Here is a 24241-nt window from a genome sequence, read left to right on the forward strand (position 1 = left end):
CCGGCGGGATTGGCGGCGCTGGCGGGCTCCGGGGTCCTGGGGGGGGGGGGGGGTGGGCGTGGGGCGATCTGACCCCGGGGGATGCCCCCACGGTGGCCTGGCCCGGGGCACTCTTTTTTTTCCGCCTTCGCCATGGTCTTCACCATGGCAGAGGCGGAAGAGACCCCCTCCCCTGCGCATGCGCCGGTATGACGTCAGAAGCTGTTGACACTCTGGCGCATGCGCGGGCTTACGCTGGCCGGTGAAGTCCTTTCGGCCCTGGCTGGCATGGCACCAAAGGCCGTTCCCCGTCCCTCAATGTGAGGGCTTGGCCCCTGAAGGTGCGGAGAATTCCACACCTTTGGGGTGGCCTGACGCCGGAGTGGTTCACGCCACTCAGAAACGCCGGGACCCCAGCCTCGCTGCATAGGGGAGAATCCCGGCCCTGATGTCTGTCCCCTTGCAGCCCTTTTGCTGGACTCTTTTAAGAAAGTCTCTGCCCCTTTTTCCTTAAAAATGTCAGTGTGCCTTGTACAATTTTGTCCAGATGATTTTGCCCAGATGATGGATTGCTGTAACTTGCAGCAGTGATGTGCCAAAGAACATTGTATCAGTCCACTAATCCATCAGCCAATTGGAGAGCAGAAAGCAATATGCTTGATGAGGCTGCGGCATTTCAAGTTGAAGGTGCGATCATTTCTCAGTATAAGACACAAGAATACATAACACCATTTGTGTTGCTGTCATTAGTTAGAAGGTGCAGAGAACAATTAGCCTATATTTGTCAACAAGGGCAACGGGATTCTTCAACAAACTTGACCATCGATCTTCTCCCAGCTATGGAATTTTTAGGACACTTAGAATAAGATGCTCGACTGGAGAGTTTGAGCCAGTGTCATTTTTAGAAAGCGATTCTGATGTGGTGAACTGATGAGGAAGTAAAATATTAGAATCCATCTGTGGGTTTTTTGTACCAGTTAAATCACAATTCCAGCACACAAAGAGGCAAAGTCTCTTTTCACAATGCTGAGAGGGCTGATGATAAGTTTCATTTTTCTGCTCCATCGATCTGCTCACACACAAGGTAAGTTGTGGCCTATGATTTTAGAATAAATATGTAGATAGATTGGAGAAGCTCACTTCACTTCTGTAACTCATTCTGTATCTTTTTCTGAAAGGAATAAGCGGTTTAGTTGCAGCATGGATATAGGGCGGTATGGTGGCACAGTGGTTAGCACTGCTGCCTCATAGCGCCAGGGGACAGGGTTCAATCCTGGCTTTGGGTGACTGTCTGTGTGGAGTTTACATATTCTCCCCGTGTCTGCGTGAGTTTCCTCCCACAGTCTGAAGATGTGCAGGTTAGGTGGATTGGCTCTGCTAAATTGTCCCTTAGTGTCCAAAGGTTAGGTGGGGTTGTAGGGTTATGGGTGGGAATTGGACCGTTGTACAGTACAGACTTGATGGGTCGAATGGCCTCTTTTTGTACTGTAGGGATTCTATGAAAGTGGGACTGAAGACTTCAGAGGTAGATGTTGGTGTCATTTCAATACAGTCTGAATTGAGAGTTAAAACAATTATGAACAGCTCGCACAACTGTCAAGACAAAGAAATCCTAATAGGAGATGGTGCAAAATCCTGGGCTGGTTTCACTGTTAAAAGCGGAGCAGAAGATTTGTTTAAAAGTGCCATTTGGAAAACATGGGTATTGGAATTCAAACTGCTGGGGGAAGATTTTTTTGAGAGAAGACTTTAAAGTGTGTTTTTGGGAGTAGAGTTTGGAAACTCTTACATGACAATCATAGAACATAGAACATAGAACATAGGACAGTACAGCACAGAACAGGCCCTTCGGCCCTCAATGTTGTGCCGAGCCATGATCACCCTACTCAAACCCACGTATCCACCCTATACCCGTAACCCAACAACCCCCCCCTTAACCTTACTTTTATTAGGACACTACGGGCAATTTAGCATGGCCAATCCACCTAACCCGCACATCTTTGGACTGTGGGAGGAAACCGGAGCACCCGGAGGAAACCCACGCACACAGGGGGAGGACGTGCAGACTCCACACAGACAGTGACCCAGCCGGGAATCGAACCTGGGACCCTGGAGCTGTGAAGCATTTATGCTAACCACCATGCTACCCTGCTGCCTTCTGAGGCAATCTGAGGCAATTCTGAGGAGAAATGCACAAACATTCACTTGGGGTTCAGAGTGGAGAGTGTTGTTTACCCACTGTCATCTTGTGTGTTTAAAATAGACACTGTGTTGATTAAGTGGACCAATTAACGTTGAATAGCGTGCCGGCCTTGCTGGGCCAAGCGCCGGGAACTCACGGCAATTCACGCTCGATACTACACTTCAAAATCTTTCCGGAGAATCGTACCCTCAATGTGAAAAGCTGCCCTCATTTTGGAAGAATTGAAAAAGAGAGCACAGATTTCAGATAATTGGCAAAAGAAGCAATGGAGATATGAGGAGAAATCTTTTTTCTGAGCAATTGTTTATGATCTGGAATACATTGTCTGAGAATGTGGCAGATTCAATTGGGGAATTTGAGATAAAAATAAAGAATGTGCAGGGTTATGGGGAGAAGGCACTAGATAGATTGCTCATCTCGAGAGCCAGTGCAAACACAATGGGCCAAATGCTCTGTGATTTTTGCCAATCCCTCTCTGTATTCCAACTGAAAGACTGTGCTGACAATTTGTTACATCAATCAATGATTTTGCTACTCCATTAAAACTTAAGGACACAGAAAATCAGTTCCGATCATGCTAAAAAGCATTGGACTAACTGAAACCTTTCATTAGTTTTGATTTTTCCTCAAATTGTATTTTTAATAAATAATTTGTTCTGAGTAAATTACATCCCCTAAAGTATTTTCCTTTCTCTCAGAAGATCCGATCACGATTTACCTACCAGTGGGAAAAATGGACCTTGTTCTTAATGGATCGGATATTCCTGCCCAAGGCACCATTTTATGGGATTGGACTCCACACTGTGGGGAATCCAACACCAGGACATTGGTCAAAATGAAGGCAGAAGAACAAGGCTGGAGCACTGAGTGGGTCAGTGAATATATGAAGAACTTTGGAACAAAATGGCACCAGATAAATGCCTCTCTCAACCTTAAAATTGAAAATGCTGCATTTGCAACAGCAGGACTGTTTACCTGCAGACAGACAGAACCCAAGGAGAAAGTACTGAAACAGTATGAAATATTTGCTATCAAAGGTGGGTAGAATATGGTATGAGAACTGGACATGGCAGCCTTTAGCCGTTAATATACAATAATAATGTTTCTATATATCCACGTTTCTTCTGTTATTCCCTGTTGCCAGCCAATATTTACAGAGATCCACTGTCTCTAACACTGACAGCCTTAACAATCATTAGGTATTTGGAGACTCTCTATATCTGTGTTCTGTATTTTTGATTTTGTGTTTTTCTTTAAGACTAGGCAAAGGATGTAGCTGTTAATAGTTTGGTAAATACACATCACCATTCCAATGGTTAGTTCACATCCCACTTTGAGTGAATTCACAACAAAGCAATAGTTTCAGATGCCAGTTTGATTTCTGCCAAGGCATGTAAAGTCATGTGAGAAATTAAAGATTTATTTCATGAATGATGCCATGTTGTTTCAGGTTAAACTGGTTAAAGCTCTTTCCACAGTCTATGCACTGGAACTCTGGTGTGTGTGTGTCTCAGGGCTTTTCCAGTCACACTGATGTTTGAAATCTTCTCTTGGAGGCTGAACAGATGAACATTTCTCCTTCTGTATTCAAAGGTCGATGACATTCGATTTTGAATAATCTTGTGACTTAACCAAGTTGTTTGTTTTCACTTCCGCATCTTCAAATCCTTCCCTTCTAAAGCCTTACTCTCTTGATTTCCAAAGCTGCAGTCACGTCAAATATTTCCATATTTTGTGAAGCGGGAACCCACTGTTATTGTCACAACACAGTACTAACTTCTGATTTGTTACAAGGAAAGTAATAATTTGTATTATGTTTCCTTCTGTTACTCCCTGTTGCCAGCCATTCTTTACAGAGGTCCACTGTCTCTAACTGACAGCCTTAACAATCATTAAGGTGTTTGGATACTATCTATATCTGTCTTCCGAATTTTGATTTTTGGTTCTTCTTTATGGCTAGGCAAAGAATGTAGCTGTTAATATTTTGATATAAACACATCACCATTCCAATGTTTAGTTCACATCCTACTTTGAGCGAATTCCCGCCAAAACAATAGTTTCAGAGGCCAGTTTAATTTCTACCAAGGCATGTAATGTCATGTGAGAAATTAAAGATTTATTTCATATTGTCACGGGATTATATACCTAAAGTGCATGTGTTCAAGATAAAAGGTTGTGTCAATAATTAAAAATATTCCTTCACACAACGAGCCACAATTCTAGCAGTTTTCAGATGCAGCTGTCAAGATGTGGCAGGCTGCTACACTGAGCCCTCCTTTATTTCCCCTTAACCCCCATGACACACCCCTCCTACCTCTGCCCAGGGCCATGGGTGTCAGAGGAGGATGTCCGCAGGCCATCGTGCGGAAGGGCACAATGATGGTCTGGCAGCAATGGGCATAGTTTATTTAACCTTCTTTTTAACATCTTCAGTGGGTACTTCCACTTTGAGCCACCCTCATGGACACTCTCCTACCAAAGCAGCACCCACCCCTCCCAGTGTTACTGCCTGCTGCACAAAAACTTGGACCTCCTGTCTGTGCAGCTCTCCCGCTATAATAATAATAATCGCTTATTGTTACAAGTAGGCTTCGATGAAGTTACTGTGAAAAGCCCCTAGTCGTCACATTCCGGCACCTTTTCGGGGAGGCCGGTACAGGATTTGAACCTGCTCTGCTGGCCTTGTCTACATTACAAGTCAGCTGTTTAACCCACTGTGCTCAACCAGCACCAAACTGGGCCGCTCTCCTGCTACACTGGGCAGCTCTCCTGCTATACTGGGCCACTCTCCCGCTACACTGGGCAGCTCTCCCACTATACTGGGCAGCTCTCCCATTTTACTGGGCAGCTATCCCACTATGCTGGGCCGCTCTCCCGCTACACTGGGCAGCTCTCCCACTATACTGGGCAGCTCTCCCACTATACTGGGCAGCTCTCCCGCTATACTGGGCAGCTCTCCCACTATACTGGGCAGCTCTCCCATTTTACTGGGCAGCTCACCCACTATACTGGGCAGCTCTCCCGCTATACTGGGTCGTTCTCCTGCTATATGGGTAGCTCTCCTGCTGGACTGGGCAGCTCTCCTGCTATACTGGGCAGCTCACCCACTATACTGGGCAGCTGTACCGCTATACTGGGCAGCTCTCCCACTATACTGGGCAGCTCACCCGCTATACTGGGCAGCTCTCCCACTATACTGGGCAGCTCACCCGCTATACAGGGCAGCTCTCCTGCTATACTGGGCAGCTCTCCTGCTATACTGGGCAGCTCTCCCGCTATACAGGGCAGCTCACCCGCTATACTGGGCAGCTCTCCCGCTATACTGGGTCGTTCTCCTGCTATATGGGTAGCTCTCCTGCTGGACTGGGCAGCTCTCCTGCTATACTGGGCAGCTCACCCACTATACTGGGCAGCTGTCCCGCTATACTGGGCAGCTCTCCCACTATACTGGGCAGCTCACCCGCTATACTGGGCAGCTCTCCCACTATACTGGGCAGCTCACCCGCTATACAGGGCAGCTCTCCTGCTATACTGGGCAGCTCTCCTGCTATACTGGGCAGCTCTCCCGCTATACAGGGCAGCTCACTCGCTATACTGGGCAGCTCTCCTGCTATACTGGGCAGCTCTCCCACTATAATGAAAAATGAAAATGAAAATCGCTTTATTGTCACGAGTAGGCTTCAATGAAGCTACTGTGAAAAGACCTAGTCGCCACATTCCGGCGCCTGTCCGGGGAGGCTGATACGGGAATCGAACCGTGCTGCTGGCCTGCTTGGTCTGCTTTAAAAGCCAGCGATTTAGCTCAGTGAACTAAACCAGCCACTGGGCAGCTCTCCCGCTGTACTGGGCAGCTCTCCCGCTATACTGGGCAGCTCTCCCACTATACGGGGCAGCTCTCCCGCTATACTGGGCAGCTCTCCCACTATACTGGGCAGCTCTCGCGCTATACTGCGCAGCTCTCCCACTATACTGGGCAGCTCTCCCACTATACTGGGCAGCTCTCCCGCTATACTGGGCAGCTCTCCCGCTATACTGGGCAGCTCACCCACTATACTGGGCAGCTCTCCTGCTATACTGGGCAGCTCTCCCACTATACTGGGCAGCTCTCCCACTATACTGGGCAGCTCTCCCGCTATACTGGGCAGCTCTCCCACTATACTGGGCAGCACTCCTGCTATACTGGGCAGCTCTCCCACTATACTGGGCAGCTCTCCCACTATGCTGGGCAGCTCTCCCGCTATACTGGGCCGCTCTCCCACTATACTGGGCAGCTCTCCCGCTATACTGGGCAGCTCTCCCACTATACTGGGCAGCTCTCCCACTATACTGGGCAGCTCTCCCGCTATACTGGGTCGCTCTCCTGCTATATGGGTAGCTCTCCTGCTGGACTGGGCAGCTCTCCTGCTACACTGTGCAGCTCTCCCACTATACTGGGCAGCTCTCCCGCTAAACTGGGCAGCTCTCCCGCTATACTGGGCAGCTCTCCCGCTAAACTGGGCAGCTCTCCCGCTATACTGGGTCGCTCTCCCGCTGCACTGGGCAGCTCTCCTGCTATACTGGGCAGCTCTCCCGCTATACTGGGCAGCTCTCCCACTATACTGGGCAGCTCTCCTGCTACACTGGGCTGCTCTCCCGCTATACTGGGCAGCTCACCCACTATACTGGGCAGCTCTCCCACTATACTGGGCAGCTCTCCCGCTGGACTAGGCCGCTCTCCCGCTATACTGGGCAGCTCTCCCACTATACTGGGCAGCTCTCCCGCTGGACTGGGCCCCTTTCCCGCTATACTGGGCAGCTCATCCACTATACTGGGCAGCTTTCCTGCTACACTGGGCAGCTCTCCCGCTATACTGGGCAGCTCTCCCGCTATACTGGGCAGCTCTCCCGCTATACTGGGCAGCTCTCCCACTATACTGGGCAGCTCTCCCGCTATACTGGGCAGCTCTCCCACTATACTGGGCAGCACTCCTGCTACACTGGGCAGCTCTCCCGCTATACTGGGCAGCTCTCCCGCTATACTGGGCAGCACTCCTGCTACACTGGGTCACTCCCCCGCTATACTGGGCAGCTCCCCCGCTATACTGGGTCACTCCCCCGCTATACTGGGCAGCTCTCCTGCTACACTGGGCAGCTCTCCTGCTACACTGGGCAGCTCTCCCACTATACTGGGCAGCTCTCCCGCTATACTGGGCCGCTCTCCCGCTGTACTGGGCAGCTCACCCGCTATAATGGGCAGCTCACCCACTATACTGGGCAGCTCTCCCGCTATACTGGGCAGCTCTCCCGCTATACTGGGCAGCTCTCCCGCTATACTGGGCAGCTCTCCCGCTATACTGGGCAGCTCTCCCGCTATACTGGGCAGCTCTCCTGCTATACTGGGCAGCTCTCCCGCTATACTGGGCAGCTCTCCCGCTATACTGGGCAGCTCTCCCGCTATACTGGGCAGCTCTCCCGCTATACTGGGCAGCTCTCCTGCTACACTGGGCAGCTCTCCCGCTATACTGGGCAGCTCTCCCGCTATACTGGGCAGCTCTCCCGCTATACTGGGCAGCTCACTCGCTATACTGGGCAGCTCTCCCGCTATACTGGGCAGCTCCCCCGCTATACTGGGCAGCTCCCCTGCTATACTGGGCAGCTCTCCTGCTATACTGGGCAGCTCTCCCGCTATACTGGGCAGCTCTCCCACTATACTGGGCAGCTCTCCCGCTGTACTGGGTCTCTACCCCGCTATACTGGGCAGCTCTCCCGCTAAACTGGGCAGCTCTCCCGCTATACTGGGCAGCTCTCCTCCTGGACTGGGCAGCTCTCCCACTATACTGGGCAGCACTCCTGCTACACTGGGCAGCTCTCCCACTATACTGGGCAGCTCTCCCACTATACTGGGCAGCTCTCCCGCTATACTGGGTCGCTCTCCAGCTGCACTGGGCAGCTCACCTGCTGGACTGGGCAGCTCTCCCGCTATACTGGGCAGCTCCCCCGCTATACTGGGCAGCTCTCCCGCTATAATGGGCAGCTCCCCCGCTATACTGGGCAGCTCCCCCGCTATACTGGGCAGCTCCCCCGCTATACTGGGCAGCTCTCCCGCTATACTGGGCAGCTCCCCCGCTATACTGGGCAGCTCTCCCGCTATACTGGGCAGCTCTCCCGCTATACTGGGCAGCTCTCCCACTATACTGGGCTGCTCTCCCACTATCCTGGGCAGCTCTCCCGCTAAACTGGGCAGCTCTCCCGCTATACTGGGCAGCTCCCCCGCTATACTGGGCAGCTCTCCCGCTGGACTGGGCAGCTCTCCCGCTATACTGGGCAGCTCTCCCACTATACTGGGCTGCTCTCCCGCTATACTGGGCAGCTCCCCCGCTATACTGGGCAGCTCTCCCGCTATACTGGGCAGCTCCCCCGCTATACTGGGCAGCTCTCCCGCTATACTGGGCAGCTCCCCCGCTATACTGGGCAGCTCCCCCGCTATACTGGGCAGCTCTCCCGCTATACTGGGCAGCTCCCCCGCTATACTGGGCAGCTCTCCCGCTATACTGGGCAGCTCTCCCACTATACTGGGCTGCTCTCCCGCTATACTGGGCAGCTCCCCCGCTATACTGGGCAGCTCTCCCGCTATACTGGGCAGCTCCCCCGCTATACTGGGCTGCTCTCCCGCTATACTGGGCAGCTCTCCCGCTATAATGGGCAGCTCCCCCGCTACACTGGGCAGCTCTCCCGCTATACTGGGCAGCTCTCCCACTATACTGGGCAGCTCTCCTGCTATACTGGGCAGGTCTCCCGCTGGACTGGGCAGCTCTCTGGCAATACTGGGCAGCTCTCCTGCTATACTGGGCAGCTCACCCACTATACTGGGCAGCTCTCCCACTATACTGGGCAGCTCTCCTGCTACACTGGGCTGCTCTCCCACTATACTGGGCAGCACCCCTGCTACACTGGGCAGCTCTCCTGCTATACTGGGCAGCTCACCCACTATACTGGTCAGCCCTCCCACTATACTGGACAGCACTCCTGCTACACTGGGCAGCTTTCCCGCTATACTGGGCAGCTTTCCCGCTATACTGGGCAGCTCTCCCGCTACACTGGGCAGCTCTCCCGCTGCACTGGGCAGCTCTCCCGCTATACTGGGCAGCTCTCCCACTATACTGGGCAGCTCTCCTGTTACACTGGGCAGCTCTCCCGCTGGACTGGGCAGCTCTCCTGCTATACTGGGCAGCTCTCCCGCTATACTGGGCAGCTCTCCCGCTATACTGGGCAGCTCTCCCGCTATACTGGGCAGCTCTCCCGCTATACTGGGCAGCTCTCCCGCTATACTGGGCAGCTCTCCCGCTATACTGGGCAGCTCTCCCGCTACACTGGGCAGCTCTCCCGCTGTACTGGGTCTCTACCCCGCTATACTGGGCAGCTCACCCGCTATACTGGGCAGCTCTCCCGCTAAACTGGGCAGCTCTCCCGCTACACTGGGCAGCTCTCCCACTATACTGGGCAGCTCTCCCGCTACACTGGGCAGCTCTCCCGCTATACTGGGCAGCTCACCCACTATACTGGGCAGCTCTCCCGCTAAACTGGGCAGCTCTCCCGCTATACTGGGCAGCTTTCCTGCTGGACTGGGCAGCTCTCCCGCTATACTGGGCAGCTTTCCTGCTGGACTGGGAAGCTCTCCCGCTATACCGGGCAGCTCTCCCGCTATACTGGGCAGCTCTCCTGCTATACTGGGCAGCTCTCCTGCTGTACTGGGCAGCTCTCCCACTATACTGGGCTGCTCTCCCGCTATACTGGGCAGCTCTCCCACTATCCTGGGCAGCTCTCCCGCTGGACTAGGCCGCTCTCCCGCTATACTGGGCAGCTCTCCCACTATACTGGGCCACTCTCCCGCTATACTGGGCAGCTCTCCCGCTGGACTGGGCAGCTCTCTGGCAATACTGGGCAGCTCTCCTGCTATACTGGGCAGCTCACCCACTATACTGGGCAGCTCTCCCACTATACTGGGCAGCTCTCCTGCTACACTGGGCTGCTCTCCCACTATACTGGGCAGCACTCCTGCTACACTGGGCAGCTCTCCTGCTATACTGGGCAGCTCACCCACTATACTGGGCAGCCCTCCCACTATACTGGGCAGCACTCCTGCTACACTGGGCAGCTTTCCCGCTATACTGGGCAGCTTTCCCGCTATACTGGGCAGCTCTCCCGCTACACTGGGCAGCTCTCCCGCTGCACTGGGCAGCTCTCCCGCTATACTGGGCAGCTCACCCACTATACTGGGAAGCTCTCCCGCTGGACTGGGCAGCTCTCCCGCTATACTGGGCAGCTCTCCCGCTATACTGGGCAGCTCTCCCGCTATACTGGGCAGCTCTCCCACTATACTGGGCAGCTCTCCCGCTATACTGGGCAGCACTCCTGCTACACTGGGCAGCTTTCCCTCTATACTGGGCAGCTTTCCCGCTATACTGGGCAGCTCTCCCACTATACTGGGCAGCTCTCCCGATACACTGGGAAGCTCTCCTGCTACACTGGGCAGCTTTCCCGCTATACTGGGCAGCTCTCCCGCTATACTGGGCAGCTCTCCTGCTATACTGGGCAGCTCCCCCGCAATACTGGGCAGCTCTCCCGCTATACTGGGCAGCTCTCCCACTATACTGGGCAGCTCTCCCGCTATACTGGGCAGCTCTCCCGCTATACTGGGCAGCTTTCCCGCTATACTGGGCAGCTCTCCCGCTATACTGGGCCGCTCTCCTGCAGTACTGGGTCACTCCCCCGCTATACTGGGCAGCTCCCCCGCTATACTGGGTCACTCCCCCGCTATACTGGGCAGCTCTCCCGCTAAACTGGGCAGCTCTCCCGCTACACTGTGCAGCTATCCCACTATACTGGGCAGCACTCCTGCTACACTGGGCAGCTCTCCCGCTATACTGGGCAGCTCTCCCACTATACTGGGCAGCTCTCCCGCTATACTGGGCAGCTCTCCCGCTACACTGGGCAGCTCTCCCACTATACTGGGCAGCTCTCCTGCTACACTGGGCAGCTTTCCCGCTATACTGGGCAGCTCTCCCGCTATACTGGGCAGCTCTCCTGCTACACTGGGCAGCTCTCCCGCTGTACTGGGCAGCTCCCCCGCTATACTGGGCAGCTCTCCCGCTATACTGGGCAGCTCTCCCGCTATACTGGGCAACTCTCCCGCTATACTGGGTCGCTCTCCTGCTACACTGGGCAGCTCTCCCACTATACTGGCCAGCTCACCCGCTATACTGGGCAGCTCTCCCGCTGTACTGGGCAGCTCTCCCGCTATACTTGGCAGCTCTCCTGCTACACTGGGCAGCTTTCCCGCTATACTGGGAAGCTCTCCCGCTATACTGGGCCGCTCTCCTGCAGTACTGGGTCACTCCCCCGCTATACTGGGCAGCTCCCCCGCTATACTGGGTCACTCCCCCGCTATACTGGGCAGCTCTCCCGCTATACTGGGCCGCTCTCCTGCAGTACTGGGTCACTCCCCCGCTATGCTGGGTCACTCCCCCGCTATACTGGGCAGCTCTCCCGCTAAACTGGGCAGCTCTCCCACTACACTGGGCAGCTCCCCCGCTATACTGGGCAGCTCTCCCGCTATACTGGGCAGCTCCCCTGCTATGCTGGGCAGCTCGCCCACTATACTGGGCAGCTCCCCTGCTATGCTGGGCAGCTCACCCACTATACTAAGCAGCTCCCCTGCTATGCTGGGCAGCTCACCCACTATACTGGGCAGCTCCCCTGCTATGCTGGGCAGCTCTCCTGCTATGCTGAGCAGCTCACCCTCTATACTGGGCAGCTAGGCACCCGTCATAAACCAGCAGTTTGGACCTGGAAATTGTTTGGTCCCTTATTTAAAAACTAAGGTTCTGCCCATTATTTCTGGAAATATTCACACAAGAAACATTGGCACATCAATTGAGCGCTAGTAAAATACCTTTTTCGGGTAGGTATGATGAATTCATACTATTTGTTGAAGCTTCAAATGACATATGTTTAGATCAGATCCTGCATGATGTATAATGAATCTCTGTCGATAATGATTGGAAAATCCTATGGGCCGGCTGGTCTGCACATTTAACTTCAAGGAAGAATTGGATTGATAATTAAGAGTGTGTAGTTATGAGACATCAATGTTTGGGCCTGGCCAGGTAGGTGTAGAGTCTTTCCGAGGCATTATTTTCTTTGCTATTATAAAGTATTAATTATTTAACCAAGATTAGATAAGATTAACGTAATAAGCAATAAACCTAATATCAACATCACTGTCTGTAATTCTAATTGATTCCTGTCCCTTTTTGCTATGTTGTTCCCTGGGCCTTTTTCATCTTTTCCATATGCAGTTGAGCGAGATTCCCGGTACCTGTGGAAAGGAGGCGATACCTCTCTCAGCTGTACAATCTCCAGACTCTCAGAGACTGTCAGTCTTCAATGGAAAACCAGAGACTTTTCTCAGCAAAATCAGAGAAACAACACTGATCAGATCCAACTGAATAACACTGTCTACCTGATCGTGCAGGATGTGCAAGTCGATGATGTTGAACGATATGCATGTGAAATACAAGATAATGGAAGAACTGTTCTGTCGATTCCTATAACATTATACTTGAGTCCCTGTAAGTACAAAGTCTTCTTTGCAGTAAATATTGATTGTTGATGTATCATTGCATCAATGAGTTTCAGAAACCAACTTTAAGTGAGCATGGTCACAATGTGACATACATGCCAAAACAATCAAACAAACTTATATAACCCCACCTGCAGTTTTTCCTTCTGTGATTGGTTCAGAAATGTTGTGTAGTACAGACCAATCTGGATTCAGATTTTATAGCAGGAGGTTTGAATGTGCTGAAAAGTCTTCCACCTTACAAATTACAGGATAACAGGAAGAGCAGAATGAAGTTACTGCTATTGTGCTGGTGGTGGTGATAAGTCTGGTGATGTTGGAGTTGATGCTGATGTTTGTTTGGTGTTGATGTGCTGATGCTGGTGTTGGTCTTTTGTGTTTGTTGTGCTATTGATGTTAATTCTTGTCTCCACGCTTTTGCTGGTTCTGGTGCTAATATAATTGCCAGTCTGGTGTGCTGGTCTTGGTGGTAACAATGGCCCTGCAGTTGGATCTGGTCTTGGTTGTAAAATTGTTCCTGCAGTTGGAGCTGGTCTTGCTGGTGATGTTGGTCCTGCATTTGGAGGTGCTCTTGGTGGGACTGTTGGTCCTGCAGTTGATGCAGGTATTGGTGGTGACATTGTTCCTGCAGTTGGAGCTGGTCTTGGTGATATTGGTCCTGCAGTTGGAGCTGGTCTTGGCGTTAACAATGGTCGTGCAGTTGGCGCTGGTCTTGGTTGTAAAATTGTTCCTGCAGTTGATACTGGTCTTGATGGTGCTGTTGGACCTGCAGTTGGTGCTGGTCTTGGTGGTGATGTTGGTCGTACTTTTGGTGCTGGTCTTGGTGGTGACGGTCCTGCAGTTGATGCTGGTCTTGGTGGTGATGTTGGTCCTGCAGTTGGAGCTGGTCTTGGTGGTGATGTTGGTCCTGCAGTTGATGCTGGTCTTGGTGGTGATGTTGGCCCTGCAGGTGGTGCTGGTCTTGGTGGTGATGTTGGTCCTGCAGTTGGAGCTGGTCTTGGTGGTGACGGTCCTGCAGTTGATGCTGGTCTTGGTGGTGATGTTGGTCCTGCAGTTGGTGCTGGTCTTGATGGTGATGTTGGTCCTGCAGTTGGAGCTGGTCTTGGTGGTGACGGTCCTGCAGTTGGAGCTGGTCTTGGTGGTGACATTGGTGCTGCAGTTGGTGCTGGTCTTGGTGGTGATGTTGGTCCTGCAGTTGGTGCTGGTCTTGGTGGTGATGTTGGTCCTGCAGTTGGTGCTGGTCTTGGTGGTGATATTGGTCCTGCTGTTGGAACTGACCTTGCTGGTGATGTTGGTCCTGCATTTGGAGGTGGTCTTGCTGGGACTGTTGGTCCTGCAGTTGATGCAGGTATTGGTGGTGACATTGTTCCTGCAGTTGGAGCTGGTCTTGGTGGTGATGTTGGTCCTGCAGTTGGAGCTGGTCTTGGTGGTGACGGTCCTGCAGTTGGAGCTGGTCTTGGTGGTGACGGTCCTGCAGTTGGAGCTGGTCTTGGTGGTGATGTTGGTCCTGCAGTTGGTGCTGGTCTTGGTGGTGATGTTGGTTCTGCAGTTGGTGCTGGTCTTGGTGGTGACGTTGATCTTGCTGTTGGAGCTGGTGTTGGTCGTGAAGTTGGCTCTACAGTTGGAACTGGTCTTGGTGGCGATGTTGGTCCTGCAGTTTGAGCTGTTCTTGGTGACATTGGTCCTGCAGTTGGAGCTGGTCTTCGTGGTGACATTGGTGCTGCAGTTGGAGCTGGTCTTTGTGGTGATGGTGGTCCTGCAGTTGGTGCTGGTCTTGGTGATGATGTTGGTCCTGCAGTTGGTGCTGGTCTTGATGGTGATGTTGGTCCTGCAGTTGATGCTGGTCTTGGTGATGATGTTGGTCCTGCAGTTGGAGCTGGTCTTGGTGGTGATGTTGGCCCTGCAGGTGGTGCTGGTCTTGGTGGTGATGTTGGTCCTGCAGTTGATGCTGGTCTTGGTGATGATGTTGGTCCTGCAGTTGATGCTGGTCTTGGTGGTGATGGTCCTGCAGTTGGTGCTGGTCTTGGTGGTGATGTTGGTCCTGCAGTTGGAGCTGGTCTTGGTGGTGATGGTCCTGCAGTTGGTGCTGGTCTTGGTGGTGATGGTCCTGCAGTTGGAGCTGGTCTTGGTGGTGACGGTCCTGCAGTTGATGCTGGTCTTGGTGGTGATGGTCCTGCAGTTGGTGCTGGTCTTGGTGGTGATGGTCCTGCAGTTGGAGCTGGTCTTGGTGGTGTTGTTGGTTCTGCAGTTGGTGCTGGCTTTGGTGAAATTGGCCCTGCAGTTGGAGCTGGTCTTGGTGGTGATGTTGGTCCTGCAGTTGGAGCTGGTCTTGGTGGTGATGTTGGTCCTGCAGTTGATGCTGGTCTTGGTGGTGACGTTGATCTTGCTGTTGGAGCTGGTGTTGGTCGTGAAGTTGGTTCTGCAGTTTGAACTACTGTTGGTCATGATGTTGGCGCTGCAGTTGGAGCTGGTCTTGGTGGTGACATTGGTGCTGCAGTTGGTGCTGGTCTTGGTGGTGATGGTCCTGCAGTTGATGCTGGTCTTGGTGGTGATGGTCCTGCAGTTGGTGCTGGTCTTGGTGGTGACGGTCCTGCAGTTGATGCTGGTCTTGGTGGTGATGGTCCTGCAGTTGGTGCTGGTCTTGGTAGTGACGGTCCTGCAGTTGGTGCTGGTCTTGGTGGTGACGGTCCTGCAGTTGGTGCTGGTCTTGGTGGTGATGGTCCTGCAGTGGTGCTGGTCTTGGTGGTGATGTTGGTCCTGCAGTTGGTGCTGGTCTTGGTGGTGACGGTCCTGCAGTTGGTGCTGGTCTTGGTGGTGACGTTGATCTTGCTGTTGGAGCTGGTGTTGGTCGTGAAGTTGGTTCTGCAGTTTGAACTACTGTTGGTCATGATGTTGGCGCTGCAGTTAGAGCTGGTCTTGGTGGTGATGTTGGTCCTGCAGTTGGTGCTGGACTTGGTGGTGATGTTGGTCCTGCAGTTGATGCTGGTCTTTGTGGTGATGTTGGTCCTGCAGTTGGTGCTGGTCTTGGTGGTGACGGTCCTGCAGTTGGTGCTGGTCTTGGTGGTGATGTTGGTCCTGCAGTTGGTGCTGGTCTTGGTGGTGACGGTCCTGCAGTTGGTGCTGGACTTGGTGGTGATGTTGGTCCTGCAGTTGATGCTGGTCTTTGTGGTGATGTTGGTCCTGCAGTTGGTGCTGGTCTTGGTGGTGACGGTCCTGCAGTTGGTGCTGGTCTTGGTGGTGATGTTGGTCCTGCAGTTGGTGCTGGTCTTGGTGGTGATGGTGGTCCTGCAGTTGGTGCTGGTCTTGGTGATGTTGGTCCTGCAGTTGGAGCTGGTCTTGGTGGTGATGGTCCTGCAGTTGGAGCTGGTCTTGGTGATGTTGGTCCTGCAGTTGATGCTGGTCTTGGTGGTGATGGTCCTGCAGTTGGAGCTGGTCTTGGTGATGTTGGTCCTGCAGTTGATGCTGGTCTTGGTGGTGACATTGTTCCTGCAGTTGATGCTGGTCTTGGTGGTGACGGTCCTGCAGTTGATGCTGGTCTTGGTGGTGATGGTCCTGCAGTTGGTGCTGGTCTTGGTGGTGTTGGTCCTGCAGTTGGTGCTGGTCTTGGTGGTGACGGTCCTGCAGTTGATGCTGGTCTTGGTGGTGACGGTCCTGCAGTTGATGCTGGTCTTGGTGGTGATGTTGGTCCTGCAGTTGGTGCTGGTCTTGGTGGTGATGTTGGTCGTACTGTTGGTGCTGGTCTTGGTGGTGATGTTGGTCCTGCAGTTGGAGCTGGTCTTGGTGGTGATGTTGGTCCTGCAGTTGATGCTGGTCTTGGTGGTGACGGTCCTGCAGTTGGAGCTGGTCTTGGTGGTGATGTTGGTCCTGCAGTTGATGCTGGTCTTGGTGGTGATGTTGACCTGCAGTTGGAGCTGGTCTTGGTGGTGATGTTGGTCCTGCAGTTGGAGCTGGTCTTGGTGGTGACGATCCTGCAGTTGATGCTGGTCTTGGTGGTGACGGTCCTGCAGTTGGAGCTGGTCTTGGTGGTGACGGTCCTGCAGTTGGAGCTGGTCTTGGTGATGATGGTCCTGCAGTTGGTGCTGGTCTTGGTGGTGACGGTCCTGCAGTTGGAGCTGGTCTTGGTGGTGACGGTCCTGCAGTTGGTGCTGGTCTTGGTGGTGATGGTCCTGCAGTTGATGCTGGTCTTGGTGATGGTGGTCCTGCAGTTGATGCTGGTCTTGGTGGTGATGTTGGTCCTGCAGTTGATGCTGGTCTTGGTGGTGATGTTGGTCCTGCAGTTGGTGCTGGTCTTGGTGGTGATGGTGGTCCTGCAGTTGGTGCTGGTCTTGGTGGTGATGTTGGTCCTGCAGTTGGTGCTGGTCTTGGTGGTGATGGTGGTCCTGCAGTTGGTGCTGGTATTGGTGGTGATGGTCCTGCAGTTGGAGCTGGTCTTGGTGGTGATGTTGGTCCTGCAGTTGGAGCTGGTCTTGGTGGTGATGTTGGTCCTGCAGTTAGAGCTATTGTTGTTGTTCATGCTAATGTTCTTTTATTGCGCCGGATAGTGATTATGTTTCATTCTGCTTTGAAATACCAATGGTGATGGTTGTTTCAGATGAGCTTCTGTTTTGGAAGATAAGATGGATTAGTCTACCAGGCCAGGGCAAGATGAACAAATAGATAAGTGAGATGCAGAGTCTCTTTGTGCAATGTTATTAGTTACATTTATAATGCTTCTCTTTACAACTGTTTACAAAGTATGTCTTCTGCTATCCGAGCTATTGTTCTTTCTAAGTGTTGGCTCAGGGAAAACGTTTGATCCATTGCTCACTAATGGGTGCCTTATAGGATTCTGCATGTCATGTATTTTTTTGCATTAGGCCATGTAATGGCCCTGAAATTAATGCCATCATTTAATGAGCCAAAATCTTTACAATGGTCAGAGATCAAGGCCCAAGTCTATTGTGGACTGGTTACCTCTCCTCCCTTGCCTCTTGCACTTGTTCCTTCAAACTTGTCTTAGTTGTTTCACCAGGTGTTCCATCCCTCCTATCTATGATTTTTTGAGACATCCTTGAAACAATGGTGTTGTTTAGATGGTAATGATAACTGATGATTGCTGCAACCCAAGATTCTTGTTTCTATCATTCCTTATCTATCTCTTTACTTCAGCTGAATTTGGTAAGGAGTATACAAGTTACTGGCCAATATTTGACCATGGTTTAATTGACCTGAGCTGTAAATCTAAGTCCAAGCAAAATGTGTCCACGTGGTATTGGAGAAACAACAGTCAGATAACAGGAATAAGGCTTGTATCATCAGCTGACAAGAAGGATGAAAGGAATATAAATAACTTAGACATTCAGAATCGAATCAGCCTGAAAAACTTCGATGGTATGAGCTTTCCTCTACAAATTTCTCCAGCACAATTTGAAGATGCAGGAAATTATCAATGTACCATGGACACAATGCACCTGGTGAAAATTGAACTGATAACCATACAAGGTATGTCCAAGAATTTCAAGGCTACGGGGATGACATTATTCCCAGGTTCCCTCCGGTATCTCTGGTGGGGGATTGGCAGAATAAAGCCCCATGGAAATAGCAGAATGGGCATTTCTGTTGTTTCGGGGGAATGCTGATGGGCTCTTATTAGTTATAGCAGGAGAAGAAAGATTTGCAATTATAGAACACTTTTAAGACCACTGAATGTTTAAAGTGCTTTACAGCCAATCAAGTTCTCTTGGAAGGCAAGTAACTGCTGTGATGCAGGAAGTGTGAAAGCCAATTAGTGCAAACCTTCACAAATAGGAATGTGATAAAAATCACGGGCTGGATTCTCCGATTCCCCAGCCGCGTGTTTCTCAGTGGCGTGTCGTTTGCTGGAGAAGGGATTCTCTCTTCCTGTTGCTTGTCAACGGATTTCCCATTCAAGCCACCTCACACCGCCGGGCAACACGGTAGCACAGTGCTTGTCGCAATTGCTTCACAGAGCCAGGGTCCCAGGTTCGATTCCTGGCTTGAGTCACTTTCTGTGCGGAGTCTCCCCGGGTCTGCGTGGGTTTCGTTCGGGTGCTCCGGTTTCCTCCCACAGTCCAAAGCAGTGTAGCTTAGGTGGATTGGCTATGCTAAATTGCCCTTAGAGTCCAAAAAGGTGGGGTGGGGTTGCTGGGTTACGTGGATAGGGTGGAGGTGTAGGCTTCGGTAGGGTGCCCTTTTCATGGGCCGGAGCAGACTTGATGGGCCGAATGGCCTCCTTCTGCACTGTAAATTCTATGATTCTATGAAATCCACAGGCGGGGATGCACTGCCAAAGGAAAAGCGAATCGCAATGGCCATAAAATTGCGGCCCAGATAATCTGTTTTTTATGATGTTGATTGTGATCTAAATATTGGCTAGTACACTGGGGAAACTCCTCTCTGCTTCTTTGAAATAGTGTCACAGGTTTCTTTATGTCCACCAGTGCAGCTAGACTGTGGCCTCACTTTAATGCCTCACCTAAATGATGGCACCTCTGACAGTGCAGCTGTCTCTCAGTAAACACTGGCGTGTCAACATCCAGGTGCAGGAGAAGTCATGAAGATAGAGCCTTCTGACTCAGGGGCATTTCCAACAACTGAACAGCAGTTGATACTGGTGTTTGTGGGATCTCATGTAGTTTCAACCACAGAGTAACTGACATAGGCCTGATTTAGTGAATATATGAAATACATATATTCCTAATATTTGAACATAGATAAAAGCAGCCAGACATGGAATTGCACATGTGACAATGCACTCCTGTGAGCTGGTCTTTTCACTCAGCTTTAGAATCCAACATGCCCTCTGCTCTAATATTTTTAATTTCTGCTTTCAGATACTGTTGTGACCAAGTTCATTTAAATGTCAACATTTTTAAAGTTGTGTATTTAAAAAAAAATCTTAATCTGTAAGGCATAATTTTTAATATAGACTTGAAACCTATTCTAGGGCATCTTCGAGCAATGCAGTTCCAGTATGTCAGGGGCAGGGTGGGAAGGTACCTGCATAAGAAGGAATTAGTAAGATTCTAAGCTTTTTGCCTACTCCCTGTTTCTAGTTTGTACTTACACTGATTTACAACAGAATCTTACAGCAGAACGCACTGGGTCTATTGGGGCTCTGCTGAAGGTTTGGAAGGTATTTAATTATTCTCATTCCTCTGCTTTTCCCCACTAACCCTGCAGATCTTTGCTTTCAAATTATTTCCCATAGAACACCCTTTTGAAAATTTTACTGAATATGTTTCCCCCAACTTTTCAGGCAGTATATTCCAGATCATCACAACGTCCAGAGCAAAACAATCCATTGACTTTAAATCTGTGAGCTCTGATTAGCGACCCTCCTGTCAATGAAAAAATGTTTCCTCTGATTTACTGTAAATCACTCAGAATTTCGAACAACCTCTTTTCAAACTTCTCTAAAAGAGAGTTTCTCTGCTTACTTAGTAACTGAACTCTTTTATTCCATTGTGGTAAATGTCTTTGTCATCGTCTCAAAGGCCTGACACACTTCCTAAAATGTGATTCACAGAATTACACGGCAAAAACAAACTGAGAACCAAAATTTCGACAATGGCCCCAGATGTGGGGACACGGCCCCAATGCAGCAGCCAGTGGGACCCAGGCTGCATCTTGCCAGTGGCAGCTTGGCTCTCACTGGGGCTGTCTTGGCCACCCCCAACCCCTTCCAAGAACTACTGGCTGATTGTAGCAACTTGGCAGCTCCACCAGAACAGAGGCTTCTGCTGGTGCTGAGCCTGGAGGAGGAGGATGCAGCGATGTTTGTGCACCAGCACAATGAGGTAAGTGGGGCCGAGGGTCACGGGACCAGTCATCGATTTTGACAGCCTCCTTCCTCTGCCTCCAACCCATCCTCAGAGGGCTGGTAAAATCCAGCCCTTAGCTTCAGTTAGCAATTCAGAAACTATACCTCAGAATACAATTGCTGCCTTAATCAATAATAAACTCTTTGCATATGGCAATTGAGGCTGCTAAATTGCTGGTATGCAGGCACTCCATAAATGGGAAATCCTACAGCAGTTGTATGAGCCCTTCTCTCAACAGATGCTGGCTGGAGAGTCATGTCTATAGCTATCAACCTTTGAAATTGGTTCAATACAGCTTGATTTTTTTCATTCACTTTCAATTTTTTATTTTCCCTTTCCATTTGTGTATTCTTTGTTTTGATGTATATCTTTACGTTGGTATCATGATCTAATTTTGCTTTTTGCTCCTTTTCTTAAAATATCCCCCGCACTTTGTATCCTTTTCTTGTCAAAATGTCATGGTGAACAGATCCAAAATCCAACTGCAATTAGGAAGAGGAGAAACCTAGGGCATGATCCACCGGCTGCGTTGCGCTCTTGCCAGTGCGCGGTGCGGCTAGTGAATGCTGGGAGAGACCTCTTGTGGGCTTCACGGACATTTGCATGCCTCGTGGAATTCACCCAAGTCCCGCGAGACATCACAGTCAGGATCTATCCACAAAGGGCGTGACCAATTAGCTCACGCCAGACCCCGTTCTAAACCAGCCTTGGTGAACTTACCTGGTATCCACCAGCCTCCCTCAATTCTCCAGCCTCCCCAGTGAGGCCACAGCTGGGCGTCATTCAGCACTGATACACACAAATGTGGACCAGGTGGAACGGCACCCAAGGGGTTCCCTGGGCCATCAGAGAACTCTGGGTGGTCAGGGTCAGTACAGGGTGGCTCCCAGGCCCTCCCCCTGGAATGTGAGTACCTTGGCACTGCTACCCTGGCACTGCCAAGGTGCGTGAATGGCACTGCCAAGCTGGTGGCAGCACTGCCTGGGTGCCAGGGTGGCAGTGCAAGGGTGACCGGCTTCCAGGGTGCATTGCCAAGGGTCAGGGGCTGAGGGGGCCCATGAACATGAATGGAAGGTGAAGGAGGGAGTTGAAGAGTGTAGGTATACAGGGCAGGTTAGGGGGGTGATGGGTGAGGATCCTGGAAGGAAGGGGGTGCTGTAAGGGGATTTGGGGGGCCTGACGGGGGGTCAATGGGGGACCCCGCAGCGGGGTCTGGTTTAAACCAGGGGCTGGTTTAGCTCAGTGAGCTAGATGGTTGGTTTGTGATGTAGAACAAGGCCAGCAGCGTGGGTTCAATTCCCGTTACAGCTTACCCGAACAGGTGCCGGAATGTGGCGACTAGGGCCTCTTCACGGTAACTTCATACTTGTGACAATAAAAGGTTATTATTATTATTATGGGTGTCCTCACTTTGGGGGCAGTGCCCATGTGTGGGGGGGTGTAATTGCCCATGGGTGGGGAGTGTGGGGGACACACAAGATCACTTAGAGATCGGGGCACCCTTTCGAAATGGCGGCCTGATCTCCGAGTTCAGCTCCCCAGTGCTAAAATGGGCTAAACCATTGAGAAATTCCCCAGGACCCCAAAAAGTGACTAAGTGTCATTGAATAGCGGTGGAAACTCCCCGAAAAACTCACCACAAATGAATGTAGAAATGTTTTGAAAGAATTGCGTCCATAAGGTAGCAGCTTCAGACAAATGAAATTGGTGCCAGTAAACCACCCACTCTCAAAAACACTTTTATATGTCGTAAGAGCAATGAGATCACATTAACCATATCTTCGATGACCCACATCTACAATCTGCTTTTTAGAAATGAAGGGAACAACTCTGGAATTATTTAGGAGACAGACTAAAGGATCTATCTTGGCACAGTAGTGTGATGAACTGAACCTGTCCATCCTCAACTACCAAGTGAACTTGTTGGAAACAAAGAGAGACAGGGCTTTCTTTTCCTGTCCACCCCGAGAGTGAAAATTCCCGCCCGAGGTTAACAGGCCTTTCAAAGGTCCATCAAGTTGTCCATTCCACCCGCGATAATTCCCGTGGTGGACAGGACTGGGAAATTTACATCTTAGAACTGCGCAGATTTGCCCTATGCTGTACGTTCACATGAATTAAATTGAAATTCTTCAACTCTGTGAAACTGTAGCATTGATAGCTGCAGCTTGTAATGGTGGTCAGCAGTGTTTCCATTCTACAACGTTAGATTTTGAACTGATTGTAAGTAGGTGCTAAAGGTTGCACTGTTGCAGTCCAGGGCCACAAAATTACAAATTCTCAACATCTCATTGCTTTGGAACTATTAAACATTCTTTAAATGAGGTAAAGTGAAAATTGTATGGCTAAAATATTGTAAAATCCTTCATTACTGTAAATACAACTTTCTTTTGTTCCAGTGTCAGCAATCCCCTCTCACCCTCTGACTGAAGGAGATAGCGTCAGTCTTGCATGTTCCATTTCTCATGTCAGAAACCAACAAGGCTCGTTTGGATGGATAATGGCAGGAATATTCTTGTTAAAGAAAAAACATTTAATCTCTCTGGACAGGGAAAGAACAGTCTGTCACTGTTTATTCCGAAAATTGGACAACATAACAGAAGGTGGACCTGCCTTGTATTTAACAGATCCATGTTAAAAATTCACATTGTGTACAGGCTCGCAGTTAATGGTAAGAGTCATTTTTATTGTAAAAGGCACAAAAGTCTTGGTAAATTTAATGTCATGTCATGCACACACAATTCACCAATACTTCATATGCTTTGTTTATGTGTCAATTGCTACCCAGCTGCAGCTGTTGCACAATTGCACAAAACAATGCTATTTCACACGTTCAGGTTTTGTCACTTTGCAAAGGCCGTTAATGTTCTTCGCAACAACATTTCCATTCTTTGAAGTCCTGTCAATACCTTATTTCCGAGGTTAGCACAGTGGCGCAGTGGCCCTGCTGCCTCACGGCGCCGAGGTCCCAGGTTCGATCCTGGCTTTGGGTCACTGTCCGTGTGGAGTTTGCACGTTCTCCCCGTGTTTGCGTGGGTTTCGCCCCCACAACCCAAAGATGTGCAGGGTAGGTGAATTGGCCATGCAAAATTGTCCCTTAATTGGAAAAAATGAATTGGGTACTCTAAATTTATTTTAAAAAAGAAAAAAAAAACGTACTTCCTTTTGCATTCACTGCAGTCTTGTGTAATTAGTTTAGCTGAAGAAATGGAAGGGCGCCAAGAGAAGGATCTTTCAAATACAGACTCATTTGCTGAAATGATTGCAGATTTTTCTGAATCAGCTATTGTTTATTAGCACAGAGGCCAACTCCAATCTGCGCCTTCTTGCATATTCTTACAGAATTGACGGATATAACCACATGCCGATGTGAAGTCAAATTGTGTGAGCTGCAGTTGTAGCGATAGTGGGTCACAAAATAGACAAATATGAAGGTCTTAGGCTTAGGTTCGCACTGGAATGCTCATCTCCGAGTGAGGAAGATCGAGAGTTTATGGTCTCACTTCATATAATTCACACCGATACTTCAGTGCAACTGAGTGAGTGAGTTGCCATCTTTAGGGTGAGACATTAGGTGGTGTAATGTTCTTGTTGGATGGCCTGATTTATGTTACA

At 50.6% G+C, this 24241-nt stretch overlaps 1 protein-coding gene across 3 annotated transcripts in view; it reads left to right on the forward strand.

The window, feature by feature from the left end:
• The first annotated feature begins 962 nt into the window (after nucleotides 1-962).
• Nucleotides 963-24241, forward strand: part of LOC119965405 — a 54856-nt gene continuing 31577 nt past the window's right edge. For 2 of the 3 annotated variants that reach the window (XM_038796155.1, XM_038796154.1), the window contains exons 1-5: nucleotides 963-1063; nucleotides 2881-3219; nucleotides 12520-12792; nucleotides 17952-18284; nucleotides 23026-23297. In XM_038796155.1, the coding sequence (XP_038652083.1) occupies nucleotides 1003-1063; nucleotides 2881-3219; nucleotides 12520-12792; nucleotides 17952-18284; nucleotides 23026-23264 (1245 nt within the window). In that variant the 5' untranslated portion in view covers nucleotides 963-1002 and the 3' untranslated portion in view covers nucleotides 23265-23297. The remainder of the gene's footprint in view (nucleotides 1064-2880; nucleotides 3220-12519; nucleotides 12793-17951; nucleotides 18285-23025; nucleotides 23298-24241) is intronic. The other variant, XM_038796156.1, reaches the window with a different exon arrangement.

This window comes from Scyliorhinus canicula, chromosome 4 (assembly GCF_902713615.1).
Source record: "Scyliorhinus canicula chromosome 4, sScyCan1.1, whole genome shotgun sequence".
Taxonomy (NCBI): Eukaryota; Metazoa; Chordata; class Chondrichthyes; order Carcharhiniformes; family Scyliorhinidae; genus Scyliorhinus; species Scyliorhinus canicula.